Source organism: Ziziphus jujuba, chromosome 9 (assembly GCF_031755915.1).
Source record: "Ziziphus jujuba cultivar Dongzao chromosome 9, ASM3175591v1".
Classification (NCBI taxonomy): domain Eukaryota; kingdom Viridiplantae; phylum Streptophyta; class Magnoliopsida; order Rosales; family Rhamnaceae; genus Ziziphus; species Ziziphus jujuba.
This window is the reverse complement of record NC_083387.1, coordinates 9,338,311-9,355,027: the sequence shown is the minus strand read 5'-3', so window position 1 is coordinate 9,355,027 and position 16,717 is coordinate 9,338,311. Positions and strand designations below refer to the sequence as shown.

The 16,717-nt window shown below is 31.3% G+C and overlaps 2 protein-coding genes across 2 annotated transcripts; one reads left to right on the top strand and one right to left on the bottom strand.

The window, feature by feature from the left end:
- Window positions 1–4,676: 4,676 nt before the first annotated feature.
- Window positions 4,677–8,208, top strand: LOC107403371 (uncharacterized). Its single transcript, XM_016010248.4, has 4 exons — window positions 4,677–5,514; window positions 5,916–6,005; window positions 7,307–7,374; window positions 7,917–8,208. Exons 1-4 carry the CDS (start codon window positions 4,891–4,893, stop codon window positions 8,041–8,043), a joined length of 909 nt encoding a protein of 302 aa, XP_015865734.2. The 5' UTR covers window positions 4,677–4,890; the 3' UTR covers window positions 8,044–8,208.
- Window positions 8,209–12,987: 4,779 nt separating this feature from the next.
- Window positions 12,988–14,748, bottom strand: LOC107404308 (protein RADIALIS-like 3). Its single transcript, XM_016011256.4, has 2 exons — window positions 14,020–14,748; window positions 12,988–13,319 (listed from the first exon to the last, which is right to left on the bottom strand). Exons 1-2 carry the CDS (start codon window positions 14,265–14,267, stop codon window positions 13,292–13,294), a joined length of 276 nt encoding a protein of 91 aa, XP_015866742.1. The 5' UTR covers window positions 14,268–14,748; the 3' UTR covers window positions 12,988–13,291.
- Between the last annotated feature and the right edge of the window lie 1,969 nt (window positions 14,749–16,717).

Sequence of the window (16,717 nt, the reverse complement as noted above, 5' to 3'; positions counted from 1 at the left end):
ACATGTTTGGTCCGCATATAACCCATGTGGTCAGTCCTCAGGCTAGCCTCTCTATATATATATATATATATATATTATCAAGAATTTTTTAGTACCTGACAGATTTAAAAAAATAAAATACAATTTTCTCATTACCATTAACTTCTTTTAGAATTTTTTAGAAATGTTATAGAATTTTATGATATATGCATAAAAGTATTTTTATTATTTTTCAAAGAGATACATTATCTATATTAGTATTGGTAGAATAATTAAAGCTATTATAATTTTTGACAATTTTTTTTTTAAATAACATTTAAAACATCAATAAATAAAAGAAAGGGAATACTAAAGGAAAGAAATAATCTTGACTATTGACTTACTTGTTGCCATGTGTCAAGGGGTTATAAAAAATTTAGGTAGAGGAAATTAGATTACAAGAGCATCCGGGTCCTACTCATAGATGGCATCTCTTATCCATTTAGTCACTGGACGAGCATTTTTTCTATTTAAAATTTTAGAACAAATCAATGCTAAGGGAGGGGAGGAAAAAAAAAGACTGTTTCTCATTGCCATTAAAGATTGTAGGGTCTTCACTGAGAATTGGCAACCATGAGATTTGTTTTCTCATTAGATTTTTTATTCACGCCAGGCATCTAATTAAATTGAATCTAATACCAACAAAGGGTATGTTTATTACATAAATTACTATTGTGATGACAGGTAATTATTACATAAATTACTATTTTGATAAGAGATAATCTTAAACACTTCAAATCAATAAATTTCCAACATAAAGCGAGAATTATGCTACCAAAAGCCTTCAAATCATTGGCCCACTTCGGTAAAAGATTAATTTCTCTTATAGGAAAAGAGATTGGCTGTAACATCTCGTCCCAAAGTATATCAGAATTTTTGCACGTTGATCGAGAGGGTCAAAATTTTGATTTTTTGTTCGGGATGGAGTTTTGTATTGATCAAGGTACCAACTTAAAGTACGTATCGTTCTGAGTTCGTAGACCAGTAGCACGTCGAAATCGGAGCTACCGTTTGAAAGTTATGAGCAAAATAACTTGAGGTGCAAACTGTTCAAGAGGTGCCGAAGTTGACTTTTTTTTGTGTGCAAAGTTGAGCTTTGACTCATGCATGGTGTGAAGTACTCATCAATACGAGTTCATAGACTAGCAGCATGTCCGATTTGGACATGTGGTTTGAAAGTTACAGACCTGTGAAGTTTTTCTGAGATAGCGTTTACTATTCATGAATCTGTATGTGTGTGACCAGTGATGCCACGTGTCACAAAAAAGGACCCACCCGTGAGTGCACAGTGGCACCCACGGGCGTTTTGATTGGTTGAGAAGGGGAGGGAGGAGAGAGAAGGAGAAGGAGGAGAGAGAAAGAGGATAGAGAAAGAGAAAGAAAAAGGGGAAGGACGGGCCAACCGCCGTTCACCCATTTCCGGCCACCAGAATAGTACACGTGCCACCCCATCTTGATGCCCACCTGAAAACCTGCCGGCCAGCTAAAAATCACCGCCAACTAACCCCCGACGGCTCGGATCTGAGGTTTTTCGGGCGGCGGTGCCAATTGCTTCAAACCTAGATTTCTCCCTGATCCGGCCTCCGTTTGCCACACCGTTGGTCCGATACGTTCGTCCATCCTCTGATCTACATTTCCTCCAAAAATCACGACAGTGGCCACCGAGCGTGCCGCCGGCGGTGATGGGTTCCCGTGACTACGGTGGCTCATCGAAAAATCGACTGTCCGGTGAGTTTCCAGTTGCACCGCCTATCCTTTCCCACTAATTCTGACCCCCTGAATCTAAATCCGGTATCCACTTTGCCCAATTCTTAACAGATTGTGAGAATCGAGGGTCTAAAATTCGAGAGCTTTTCGGCGAGATTCCGGCCATCTCGGGTCGGATCTCCGGAAAGTAAATCTAGATTCGTAATCCTCATTTCACAAGTTTCGATTCGGTATATTACTCGTAAATTTTGGTTGTCGTTTGTGTTCGTTTCCTGGGTACCTATTTGAGAGGTACCTGATTAAAATATTAAAATAATTAGTTTTGTATAATGTGAATATTTTAGGTGCACGTGTGGATAGTGGAGTTGATCCTGCAGAGGATCTCGATTAATACACGTGCTTGAGGTGAGTGACTCATCTTCAAAATTATTTTGGGTTGGTAAATTGTATATATTTGGTGTTGATTATATATTTGGAAATTTTATTCCATGTGTTAATTGTTTAGTAAATTTCTAATTGAAATTTTATGCCAAAATTGAAGGAAATTAAATTATTTGTGTATTATAAATATTTTGGGTTTTAAGAATTTTCTTGAATTTGAGGTTTAATTTAATAAATATTGAATTTTGTTGTTGGAATATTTTATAATTAAATATTTGAAAAAATATGTTTTATGTATTTGATATTAAGAGAATTTCCATCTAAATTATATTGCCAATGTATGTTGTTTTAATATATGTTTGGGTGCCAAAAATATATTTGGGGATTAAAAGAAATTGTGATTTCAATTTCCTTTTATAATTGTTATGTTTATCATGTGATTTAATTATATTTTGAAATTTGAGAAATTGAAGGAATATTTATTTTAAATTATTATTGATTTCATTGATGGATTTGAAATTGATAGAATTTATATTGATGGATTTATGCTAGTGATATTAAAGAAAAACGTAGGAATGTGAATTTGAAAAATGGTATAATTTCCACGGTGAATTTTGGAAAAATTGGATATTTTAATAATGAACTTGGTTATTTGTTTTAGACGCACTCATACAGTACTGGTATTCTGTACTGTATATGTGGATGAGCATGCAAGTTATAATATCTCTCGTAAGTTGCCATTGGACCGAGGGCAGGCAAGTTTGATATTGACCATAAGCCGCCCCCCTCCATGGCCGAGATGAGGGTTTAAGCAGCGACGCCGTCTGGACGCCGAAGCGACCCTATGCAAGTTTCTCTCTTTAACCTCCTGCCGGATGGTGCTCGGGAAGCTGGGTATCGTCGGGCATCATTGGTATATAGTGTGGTGTGTCAAGTATTATTTTTCAGATATAAATTTCAAATCCTAAAGTTTTAAAGCAGCATTTAAATTAAATTTATTTAATTTGTTTTATCAGTTATTTCCAATTAGTATTTTCTAAAATGTATTTATTCATATTTTATGTCACTTATTTTAAATTAATATTTTTAAAATGCATCTTGCCATAAAAATATGATATAGATTGGTTGAATATTTCAAAATGAATATTATAGTAGTTTTCTACCATTTATTTTATATGATTGTTTGTAATTATTTAAATTATATTTTTGACACTGTTTATTTTGATTTATTAAATCAAATTTTATGAATTATATATTGAATTTTACTTTTATGTTATATTTCTTTAATGCAAGTATTCTAAATTTATTTTATTATATTTTATTTGCATTTGGATTATTTAAATTTTATTAAATTAATTATTCCTTACTTTTTGAGGCATAAAAGATTGGGTTTTGTGAAAATGTTTTAAAAATGGAAACTTTTCCAACGGAGCGAATGGTGAGGGTTTTGAAAGAAAATATTATTTTCAATTAATTATTAATTATTTACTTATTTATTTTTAATTATTCAAGTATACTATGACTATCGTTGCTATTATAATTGTATAGTAGATAGGGTTACTCACTGAGATAATTAGTACCTCATATTTTTAAATCCGTTCCCCTAGGTACAAAGATTGGTAGACGTTCGTCCGGAGCGAGCTTGATCTTTATTGCTGTCATATTTCGAGAAGTTCTCTTCTTTTTCATTTATTTCTATTGTAATATTTCTTTCATCCTTTGTTGTATAACTTACATACTTAATTGTACCGTATGATGCTCTGTATACTATATTAGATATATTTTATTAAATATTGTATTAGTTCCCTGTTTAATTTATGGAAATGTTGTTTTTTGTGGAATTAAATTGTAGTAAAGTGGAGGAATAAAGTGTTATATATATATATATAGAAATGTATTTTCAGTGTAGGAAATTTATGGTAAGTCCAACCCCTAGGGGATGTTTTTTTCGGATTTTCCACTGGAAGATCCGATAGAATTTCTCTAAAATCAAAACTTGTCTAGGATTCCAATGAAGGATCTTGGACGGATCCTAACATTGGCAAAGCAGATATAGCAAGTTATTACTTGATAATTATTCTATGACATATATATATATATATATATATATATATATTATGGACATTTTGACCATTATGCAGCGTGTCCACAAATCTCATATATGGTCTGGTTCTGATACTGTTTGGAAGTAAAAGTAATAAAAAACACAAGGGTTGGCTCTTGGCTCGCTGGTTGTTGTATACATAAAGGTCAACGCCCAACAATACAAGTTTCAATTTTGCTTTCTGTTCTCAGAATAGTCAAAATTATATGTTTTCAATTTTTTTAAGTTTTGTTTTCGACTTATGCGTGTATATATATAAAGAGATTCCTGTCTTGTCTATTTGATAATTCTCTATAAAATAGAGACGTATAAAACAAGTTTCTATCTTTATCTAGTCTATATGATAATTCTTTATAAAAATAAACGTATAAAAAAAGTTCCTATCTTTGTCTCCTTTCTTATACTTTCAAGAGTTACAAGTTTCAATTTTGCTTTTGTTCTTAAAATAGTAAAAAAGTTTTACTTTATTTTAATTTTGTTTTGACTTATTCATATCTAGTAATGTCAATTTGATTCGAATTAAACACATTAAATATATTTTTCGATTTTTTTTTTATGAAAAAAAAAAGAGAGAGAAATATACAAATATAAAATATATTCCTAACTGTATATCTTCGTCTCCTTTCTTATATTTTCAAGAGACAAGAGAAAACACAGAGAGCCGCGCGATCCGTACAACAATGGTGAACATTATCACAATATACAAACCATTGCTGCATGGTTTTATGAAGCTAGCCGCGGGAGTGAGACCTCAGACAGTGGAAATAGAGCCAGGGACGGTGATGAACTTCTGGGTCCCCACTGAAAAAGCAAAATTACAAAACAAGCCCAAGCAAGCGGTGGTTTTTCTTCATGGTTTTGCTATGGATGGAATTATGACATGGCAATTCCAAGTACCAGCTTTGGCAAGTAAGTACAAAGTTTATGTGGCCGATCTTATATTCTTCGGTGGCTCAATCACCGACAAAGCCGATCGGACGGCGGACTTTCAGGCCCGGTGCGTAGCAAAAGGTTTGATGAAGCTTGGAATAGAGAAATGCACCTTGGTAGGTTTGAGCTATGGAGGTATAGTGGGGTTTAAAATGGCCGAGTTGTATCCGAGTTTGGTGGATTCCATGGTTGTGACTTGCTCTCCCATTGCGTTGACCCAGTCAATCAGTAGTGAATCGCTGAAAAGGATTGGCTTTTCACGGTGGCCTGATTATTTACTTCCTGATACTGTCAAGGGTGTGCGAAATCTCTTTGATATTGCTACGTACAAGCTCCCTTATGTTCCCAATTGGATTTACAAAGATATTTTGGAGGTACATATCTATACTCAATTATGTATGTATAAATATGTATATAATGCATCATGTTTCATCTTATAATGGCCATTTTTTTTTTCCCCCTCCAAAAAGACGACATTCATATGAATGCATCCTGTTTCACTGGAAAAATACTATGACGATTTGATAATGATCACTAACAAGGTCTATGCTAATGTGATGCTTATTAACACACTAATACCACGGGTTTAACTTTTTTTTTTTTTTTTCATATATTGTTTTGTTATAAAAAAGTCAATTATAACTTAGAATTAAATTAATTGATGATCTATCATATTAGTATTAATTTCATTGATGATGATCATATACCAATAATAATAACTATATATATATATATATATATATATTATTTTTTTTTTAATTTTTAACGGCGGCAGGTAATGTTTGACAATCGGAAAGAGAAAGAAGAACTCTTGGACGCTTTGGTCATCAATGACGTAGACTTCATGATTCCCCATTACCCTCAGGTTTGGAGTTGCTTTCTATGAAATAGCTACATATATATATATATATATATATATATTATAATTAATCAGATTTAGTTTTTGGCAAAGGGTCAATTTTTCTAGAGCGTCTTGGATAATTTAAGCATTATTCGTACATTTTGACATTTCGACAATTAGAAGGTCCCTTAAGATGTCTTTGTTGATAAACGGGGTCCCTTAAGATGTCAGTGATGAGGAATTGGTCACTAAACTCATCCTTAACCTGTTCATATGAATATCCCCTTTCACAAACAGTACATATAGCCCACTTGTGAAATCTGAACGTGTAGGTCCTGTATATTTATGTGAAGGTAGTTTAATATATAGGATGGAACTACTAAGTAATTTCACATCATTTATGTTACCATATCCATTACATAAATATATACATACATATATATATATATACAACATATCATATAAATAAATGTTTTTTATTTTTATTTTTTATTTTTTTATGAATATATAAATCAATGTTTTCAAATTTGTATAATATGATGTTAAATAAGGTTGACATTAAGAGTAAACCTCTTTGTATCTAAAATATGAGATTGTAAATTCAAAATATGCCCCTTTTGTCTCCTCCTTTTAGAATAGATACTATTAATAAAAACTAAAAATATGAAAAGCTTAGTGATGGGCTATAATTTATTTCTCCAACCACAAGTAGTACACTTGCAAAGCAAGAGGGACCACCTCTTACATGACTGAAATTCCTGCTTCAAACACTTCAATGTAAGTTGTCCACTTAAGTGTGGTAGATGGTTTTTTTAATATGTATATAAGTTTTTTCTTTTTCTTTTTTTTTTTTTCTTGAAAATGTATAAGTTTAATACATTGGAAATCTAGTTTTCATTTTATTGATAAATATTAATTAAGGATTGTCACGTGTCTAAACTAGATTTTTAATTTTATATTATTAATTGAATCAACATTTTTAATATCTTTATATATATATATATATATATCAGCACTTTCCAATTGTTGTTAACATGTTGTCATCTTTAAAAAAGACCCCAATTCAAATTTTGTTATCTTCCTCTCTTTTTAAATTTTTCCCAAAAAGTTGATGCATGCTTTGGATGGAAATTACCTAGCTAAAAATATATAAAAAACATTTTCTTTTCCAAATGAATCACATTTTCACTATTTCATGATTTTATGTTCTAAAATTAGGCAGTGCATAACCATTTAATAATAATAAGTTTAATTAAATGATCAAACTAGGTATGAAGATTGACTTAATGATCATGCTTTTTTTTTTTTTTTTTCCCCTCTTGCAGAGGATTAGTCTTTTATGGGGAGAAAATGACAATATCTTTGACATGGAAACTGCCTTGAACTTGAAGAAGTAAGTCTGCTTTAACATTCATCAATATATCATACAATTTTGTACAGAAGTAAGTCTGCTTTAACATTCATCAATATATTATACAATTTTGTAAATTTACACTGATACAATTAAGCAACACATAATAAATAAATACATTTAATGTTTATATATGTCTGATTTTTTTTGTTTTAAATATAGAAAAATTCAAATTCAGAATTATTGTTGAAAAAATAAATAAATTTACTAGTAGATTGTTTCTAAAGGAGCATAGATAAATAACAGCGGATAGAATGCATGCATGGCTTCCATTAAATGATGAGTTTTTGGTTCATCGGTCAACAATCAAAAGTTTAGGTGAATTTTTGTTATTTGTCACAATTAATAATTGATTGTATTTATCTATTTTTTTTTTAATTCTTTAAAACTAAAAACTAATAGAGAAAAATAAGATGGTAAAAATAACCAATTAAATTGTTAAATAAGCAGTTATAAATCCCATAAGTGATGATAAATAGAATTATTTATTTGAGAGCTTAAACTTTGAATATGATTAATTGCAGGCAAATTGGAGACAAAGCAACGCTGGAGTGCATAGAGAAGGCTGGTCATATTGCTGAAGTGGAACGTCCCATCGTTTATAACAGGAAACTCAAGCAAATTCTTGCCTCTTTGATACAAGAAGATTGATTAATTAAACATCTTATCCATTACTGGAACTTGTCATTTTCTAATTATTTAATGTATTTTGAGGAAAATATTGGCGTCTTGCGTATTTAAAATGTGAATTAGATTTTGATGATTTGGAACCTAATGTGAGTTCACAAGCTTAATTAATTTCATTTATTTTAGATACCTTGAATACAATTATTGCTTTGACTTTGAATTGAATGCAAAAGTTATTAAAAACAATTAAAATATTATTGTTATTATAATGGGATGCGAAAACATCCAAGATTCATATACATTTTATATTATATTTTTCACCTTTTTTTTTAGAAAAATAGATAAGGTGATGAGGTTACAAACTTGCTTGAGAAGGATTCAATATTTTCTTACATTGGGTTTGATTAACTAATAATGTTGGATCCACTAAGATATCGACGAATATCGATGTAAATCGAGTGAGATACGCAACGATTTGCCAAGGGAAGTTAGTGGAGAGGTAAAAACTCTGCCAAAGAGTAGTCTTTTAATTTTTTTTTCTTTCATGAAACTGCCAAAATAGTAGTCATTAGTTGCAAAAGCGATTGAAGTCAGATTTGAATTTGTGATTATTCTATGAAAAAAATAGGGACTTTATTATTAGGCTGTCGACACACGAAAATTTTGATTAAATTATCAATTTATTTTGTTTTTATGTGAAAAGATTGTTTGGGCTGAAACAACTCCAATGATTATGTTTACTGTTAAAAATCTATGCTACATCTTATGGATAGGTAGTGTTTGACAAAATCTCTCTCTAATGATTTTGTACAAAGCTTTGATCAGGTTGATGTAATAATAAAAAAAAATAAAAACTGCGTAGATGATTTTCTACTTACCAAGGTGTTAGATAAAATGAGTCAGCAATTTCTTTATTTTATCTAAAAAAAAAAAATTTCTCAAAAAAAAAAAATCGTTCGTCTTTTAATTCGTTTTTATTTTTGATGTTCGCTTTTTCCCTGGTTGTTTGTCACATCAGAGTTGAGAAACAGATCTCAACAATCATTTCTTTATTATTATTAATTTTTTTAATTTTTGATTGATAATTATCTTATCAATCCAGCCAGACTCACCACTGTTTGATGAGAAAATGAGAAACAGCTACCAAAAACCCATGGAAAACAAATGTTCCTACCCGGACATTATGACATTCTGGAAAATAAGAACCAAAATTTAAGAATTAAAGGCAAGTAGTTGTAGGTTAAACCAACACCCAGCAAGAATTGACATGAAGGCCACTATGAAAACGAGGAGGTGTACAAACTTCGTTGTTGGCCAATGAAAGTTTTTTTCTTCATCTACCTTTCCTTCTTAATCATTCTTTAGCATCAACTTCAAATTTATATATATAAAAAATAATAATAATAAACTTTATTTATTAATCTTCTTCATCAACCCAACCAAAAAGCTGCCTATCCATTCTCCACCTTTTTTTTTTTTTTTTTTTTGACCTCAAAAATGGCTGATCTAAAGCCAGATCTGAGATCGCATTCGCCCAAAAACTTTCTTATGCAGTGATTTTGCTGCTTGTTTTTCCATTTGTTCTATTTTAATCAGATTTAATTTGAAGGGAGGGAGAGAAAGGATAGATAGAAAGAGAGGGTAAGATTTAGATTGAGCCGTTTTCCTATTTAATTTTAGTAATTTGATTGTTTCAAATATTTGTTAATGTTTTGTAAAAAAAAATATTTGTTAATATTAATTAATAATAATTAAATATCTTAATTAATTACAATTTAAAAAAAAATTAGAATCCCAAATTATATGGATATTAACACTTTACATTCCAAACATTTTAAAAAAAAATAAAATAGAAAATGCACTCCAAACTTGGCTAAAGTTTGCACCGGTGGTTCACTTACACAATTTCCAATCAACCATTAACAGGTTGGACATGTGCAGCCCATGTGTGGTTTAAATTGGGGGTATTTATGTCTTTTTGCCGTCGATCTGAGAATGGGGGTCGATTTGTTTGAATGAGAGGAATGGGGAGGAATGGGTCTTAGTTTGGTCCGCTTTGTTGACTGTAAACGAAGGAATAATGACGGATATAATTGAGGGATCGAGAACTTTTGTGGAAGAGACAGATAGACGAGGAGCAAAGACACAAAAATTTAGGATGCAAAAGTGCAAGCATTGCAGTCAATACCCCAAAAAGGATATTTACTATGAAAAAATAAATTTACCGTTGAGTTAAATAGATAAATATGATCCTCAGCGTAATAATATATTTGTCCTTTTTACATGTAATTAATATATGCAAAAACTTAAAAAAAAAAAAAAGTTCCAAAATACAAAATATAGAAAAATATAAGAATAAAATAATAGGTGAATATATATGATTCATGGATTTTTAGCATCAGGGCACCTCTGTGCGTAAAAAAAAATTTTATTGCTTACAAAAAGGTTTTTACTAATAATTAATTATAAAGAAAAGAAAAAGAAAAATAATTTTAAAGATTACCCATAAATAGAGTAGTGGCAATATAATTATGTTTACTTTTTTAATGGACAACTAAATGGTCATTGGCATTTTAATAAAATTTCTTCTTTTAAAAAATAAAATAAAAAATCTACTACTAAACAGATTCTTACTTAGTTGGTAACCATAGTGAGTTGAAGCTGAGAGACAACGCCCATGAGCCATGCGCATGGAACTGGGAAAGCAAACCCAACCAAGCCCATACATCCAAACCATGGGCCCTGCCCAGCTTGATTATCTGACAAAAATAATAAATATTTATTTATTTATTTATTTCTAGAGTTTCGCAATTGATAGTTTGTGTATTGTAGGTTTAAAAGGAGAGAATTGGACTTGGTCTTTAGACAATTTTAGGAAGAATTGAAGAGAACAGGAGAGAGATAGATGATAACTTCTGTAATTTGAGAACGACACAAACGCAGTTGGAATTTTAAAGTATTGGGCCTTCTTTTCTTTATCTGGAAGCCTAAAGAGGAATTGAGCCACAAAAATTATATTCAGAGCCACTTTTTACACGACAAATTTGCTACCTACACTTCTGCTCTCCATTCGAATTACCAGAAACCCCTTAACATTTTTCCTTTTTTCCATTCTTTTTTAGGGTTTGTTCTCCTGCTATTATGCAAATGCCTCTGACAATTGGAAGAACACCACACTTAGCCTCGAATTTCACGATAGACCCGTCGGTTTCGGGAGCACTGGTTGCATTGGTGGCTCTGCCATTGCTTTAGCCCTTAATTTCGTTCTTCCAGCAATCCACAAAACAAATTGGTCTTTTTTTTTTTTTTGCCTTTTTATTTAAATGATCTAATATTATTAATTTAAGAAATTAAACTTCGTAAATCAATCATTTCCAAAGGACTATGAAACGGAGACTCTTGTATCGACCTAGGAAAATTCTAATATGTAAGTGTAAGAGGAAGCAAAGCAACCCATTTTATCGAAGAAGTTGATGGTTTTTAAAATATAATAATAATAATAATAATAATAATAACAAAAGGATGCTTTAAGTAATTTTACATGAAAATGGAGTGCGGGTAGAAAATTAAGTAGTGTAAAAAGAGCCACCCAATCATATTTTTTATTTTTATCAATTACTATTTTTCGTCTCAAATTTACAATTTCAATATGGATGGGAATAAAGTACCAATTGAACCGATTTTATTTTACTATAACTCTCTTTTTCACAGCCATTCTACCACCCTAAAGGGAGAGGGGCACCTTAGCATCTAGAACCTTATCGTTAACCTGAAAATGCCGAGGAGAAAAACTAGATATTGGATTGCAATTGTTTTAACGTTCATTGCATTTTTTGCTTCAACTAGGCAGTATTTTGTCCGCAATGGCCGCTGCATTTAGGGAAAATAAAACCAAGAGAAAATGAGTAAAAAAATAAAAATAAAAGGAAAAATATAAAATAAATTCAAGGGGTTTTTAGTAAATTTACTTGAAAAATTGTGTTGGAGATTTTAAAATAATAGCACATTTAATTTTTTGCACTATGCATCCTAAACTTTGCACCAATTTGCAATTCGCCCTTGAACTTTGTGTTTATCATCTATAACTGTTAAAATTTGGCAGCTAAAGTCCTATGAGGCATGGGTGTGGATTTCTGTACAGTTAAGACTATATATATATTTCTGTGAAGTTTAGGAAATATAAGTGACAAATGCAAAGTAAGAAGATAAAATGGAAATTAGTACAAAATTTAGAGGTGTAGATACAAACAACTTTATATAAAATTAGTAGGATTGGTCAAGTCTTTCATATTTATATCATAAGCTCGTGGATCGGAAATATACTCACTTTTAGATAAAGTAGAAATTATTGTAACCGCTGAAAAAAAAAATCTGTGTGAGTTTCTAGAAATTATTGTAACCGCTAAAAAAAAAAAAATCTGTGTGAGTTTCTATCTGATAGTTGAATGCGAATACAAGGTCTAATGTGATATGAACATGAGTTATCTAATTTGCAATATGTGATCAGAATGACTTCCCTCTCAAACAGTTCAATTCTGTGAAGTATGGTGCGGTTATTAAAGCTATGACAGAGAACATACTTTTTATTTTAATTTTAATTTTTTTCTATTTTTGTTCTGGGAGAATATACTTGCTATTGATTCCTAATGGTCCCTTTAGGATAATCCAAGTGGCAAAACAATTTATTCCTTGTCTGTCAAGAAAGTATATGAATATGCAGATTCATCCTCTGCCTGGATTGGCCAACTTGGAAAACATCAAAAATGCCAAAACCAAGTCAGAACGTCTTTGTTAATAATCGGTTTTGATTTAGTTTGATTAATTGTTTGGTCAAATTGATTTGTTTGGTGCAGAATCTTTTTTTGGGTCTCCTTTATTTTTTATTATTATTTGTTTGGGCTAACTTCTTCTGGGAACGTTATGCATGCAGATATTGGCAGAGTGTAAAAAGTTTGTTTTTGGTGCAGATCTGCAAAAGCTGATTGCTACTCTGCCATTGATATTTACTTAACAAAAGGATCTTATACAATCCAAACCATAATAACCATTACAATTTTTGAAATTACAAAATACAGTACCAGAAACATGCAAAATAGATTATACCATCATAATCTGATGGTGATTATAAATATTGCTTAGCTAGGATCATGCCATAATAGACAGAGAAAAAAGAGCTAATTAAAAAGAGCGATCTGATCCATTTGTAGAGATCCACAGTAGATATTATATCATATATATCACGTGGATGCATGCCGGTGGATTTGGACATGATTTACTGCAGCTTAAGATACTTAATAAGCCTGTAAACCAAAACAGCAAGGCAATCAATTAGTTATTATTATCTTAAATTATTATGAAAAGCAAGTTTGTGTCACAGAAAAATGCTTCACGTACATATTACTTGTCCTTTCATCATTATTATTTTTAACAGAAAAAAGGAAAAGGATGAAGATGGAATACATGACATGTGGGCAAATCTATAAAAACAAGGGACATGATAAGAGGTTGAATGGAGTTAAAGATTCTTTTGAGGATCAATCTCATATCTAACCAAAGTGTGGAAGAGGGATGGCTCTTCAACAACTGTAGCTAAGAGGTGGCTTGGATGAATGAAGGACCACATACATCAACCTCCTTTGAGAATGATCTGTAATCAATCTAAATCTTCTTCACTTTTTCATTTCATGCTTTTGGCATGGCCCTCCAACCCCACTCTTTGTCCCTAAACCTTAACTACTATTTCACATACACGTTTATTGTTATCAAATCTTTGGAATTTTCAATCTCTTACCCATAAATATTACATGTCAATGTGATATGTGTGTGCCTATACTTTATATACAACTATATATGAATGTATGTGCGTGTGTCGGTAGCTTACCATTTTGAGCACTATTTTTTTTTTTTTTAATTCAATTAATCTACAGCTGCCATAAAAATTTAATAGTTATAAGACATTATGGCAAATTAACACTTAAAAATCAGTACAAGTTTGTATACCTTTCTTCTTCATCCGCGTCTCTGCCAGTGGACTTGTAGTTTGGAAATGGAATACGGCCAGATTCGATCTGCCTAAGATCCTCCAAAAGGATTTCATAGTGTCTTTTGACTTCCTCAGCTGTTTTACCACCAACAGCCTTGGCTACATTTTGCCAGCGGTCTGGGGTATCTTTGTCATACAAAGCTAGTGCCTTTTCAAACAGTTTGTTCTGTTTTGGCGTCCAATAGGAGCTGGAGCTTTGTGCCATTGTGTGGATAAAGGAAAGGAGAGGCTTTTGGTTCTGATTATAGAATATGGACAGGCTGGTTTACTATGGACTATAAAAAGAAAGGGTTGAACTTCAAAAGAAAAAGAATGGTTTTGGAGGGATTTTAACTTGAAAGGTGTATTTGGTTTTGTGAGCAAGAAATGCTCAGGTTGCTCTGCTTTATAATGGTTTTTTGGAGGGGGGTGGTGTGGAGTACACTAGCCAAGTTGGCGAATCTAGACAGCCAAAAGATGAAGTAAGAAGTGACTCGTTTCCTTTGGAACCACAAAAATGAAGCAGAAATAAGCACAGCAAAAGAGGAGTGGTTTTGAGAATCAGAGAGTTTCTGATTTTTGTTTATGTCCCTTTTTTCTTTTTTTCCTTTTCTTTTTCTTTTTCTTTTTTTCTCCTTTTTTTTTAATTACCTCTAGATATCTTTGTTTTGCTTTAAAGATATTATGGACTATAAAGTCAAATTTCCTAAGTGTATACGCTCAAACTAGTTTGATAAATAAGAGGGTTGTACCCTATTGAAACAGAGTAAAAAGCCTATTAATCTATTTTCTCCTTTTTAGATGTAGTACTGCATATATACCATCAAATTAATAACAAAAGCAATCTGAGGTAGGTCTTGTAGTTCTGTTTTGTTAGTAATATTATATATTATTGATATCGTTGTTGAAACTAGCAGGAGAAGAAAGCAGAATATAAGCTCTTAAAAGCAGAAAATAAGCCCAACAAAAAAAAAAAAAAAAAAGGTGAAGAAGCAAAATAAGGTTAATTTAATTAGAAAAATTAACACAAATATCAAAGAAATATGTATTTCTAAGACTTGAAGACAAAACTTGAAAGACAAACATATCTTGAAAAGATGAAAGACATAGGATCCTTGTTGGTGATCAATTTCACTCGTTGGATTTGCGTGTAATTTTTTACACTACTTTTGGTTTAAATTTGAGCAACTTGCAATATAAAATAAGGATAAAAAATATCATTTATATATAATATAACACGATTCATCAAGAAAATTGATGACCATTCCTGGTCTCTTCCTTGCTAACCTTTTAGAAAAACAATCTTATATATAATATATGTGTATAATTTTGCTACAACGAAATAATTTTTTGTGGGCTTAAACTCTCGGTGCTAAAAGTTTTTACAATTATATGAAAATAGGAAACTCTTGGTGCTTAGAGTTTACTTGTTGCCCGTGTCATCCATTGTGACAGGATTGTATATATATATATATATATTTAACAAGTGAAACTGTTAATATCCTCAATATATATATATATATATACATATTATTTGAATCTGGATGATCAGAAGAAGGTGGTGATGAATGGTGATGACTGATAGGATATCTTTTGGACTGAGAAGAAACAGCCAAGCAAAGGGGGGGTACTGGGGGTTTGAAATATGATGATAAATCTTATTCAAAAATTCATCAGATCTTTGGAATTGGGTTTGCGTATCTTTCTTCTGGACAACATTCCAAAACCCTTCTAGCTGGATGGCTAAAGCCGTACTATGTTACCTATTACACGTCTATTGCTTCTGCATGTATTGGTCCATTCAATTGGCGGTTCATAAGCTACCAGCACTTGCTCAATTTCTTTACTTTTCTTTAGTCAAACTTAGGCACTTGTATTCCAAGTGGTAAAATATTGAAAATTATACTTTCAAATTCTGAAGTTAACTAAATTTAGATGAATTTTTTTTTCTTATTAGTTTAGAATATATTGTAATTTATATATATATATATATATAAAACTCATGATTAATATCATACTTATATATGTATTGTTTTTTTCATTTCTTTAATGATTATTTTGATTTTTTTGGGGCCATTCAGACCACGAAAAAAAAAAGAAGGAAAAAAAAAAAGACTACACTAAGCACATCAACAAGGGATGGAATCATATTGTTATAACTTATAAGGATTTTGTAAAGATGTAAAGCTAATCAGGGTATATAAAACTGAAAAATGGTATCAAAAATGATAATTCTACGGATATATAATCCTCTAATATTTTAATTTTGTCAAAATGCGGATACGGTGTAATTTGACCTAAGTGATAATTACATATAATCTCTTATCAAATACATAATATCTGCTTTTTAACAAAATAAAGTGACATTTTGAAAATATATTCCCTTGTTATGTATTAAAATGGACACGACAAGTAAATCTGCTGTAGATGAGTATGGTAATTCAGTTGGTACAAATACTACTGTCTATGCTTCTTACGCTGGATTTGAGTCTACAGGGAGGAAAAGGGTGCCTGGGGGCAAATCAACCAAAAAAAAAGAAGTGAATCTGCTGCGACGCGGCTATACATGTGCATGAAAGTTATCTGACTTTTATTCTCACTTCAACTGTTGCCTATACTTGTATATGAAAGTGCTCTGATTTTTATTCTCGCTTCAACTTTTTTTATTGCTGAATA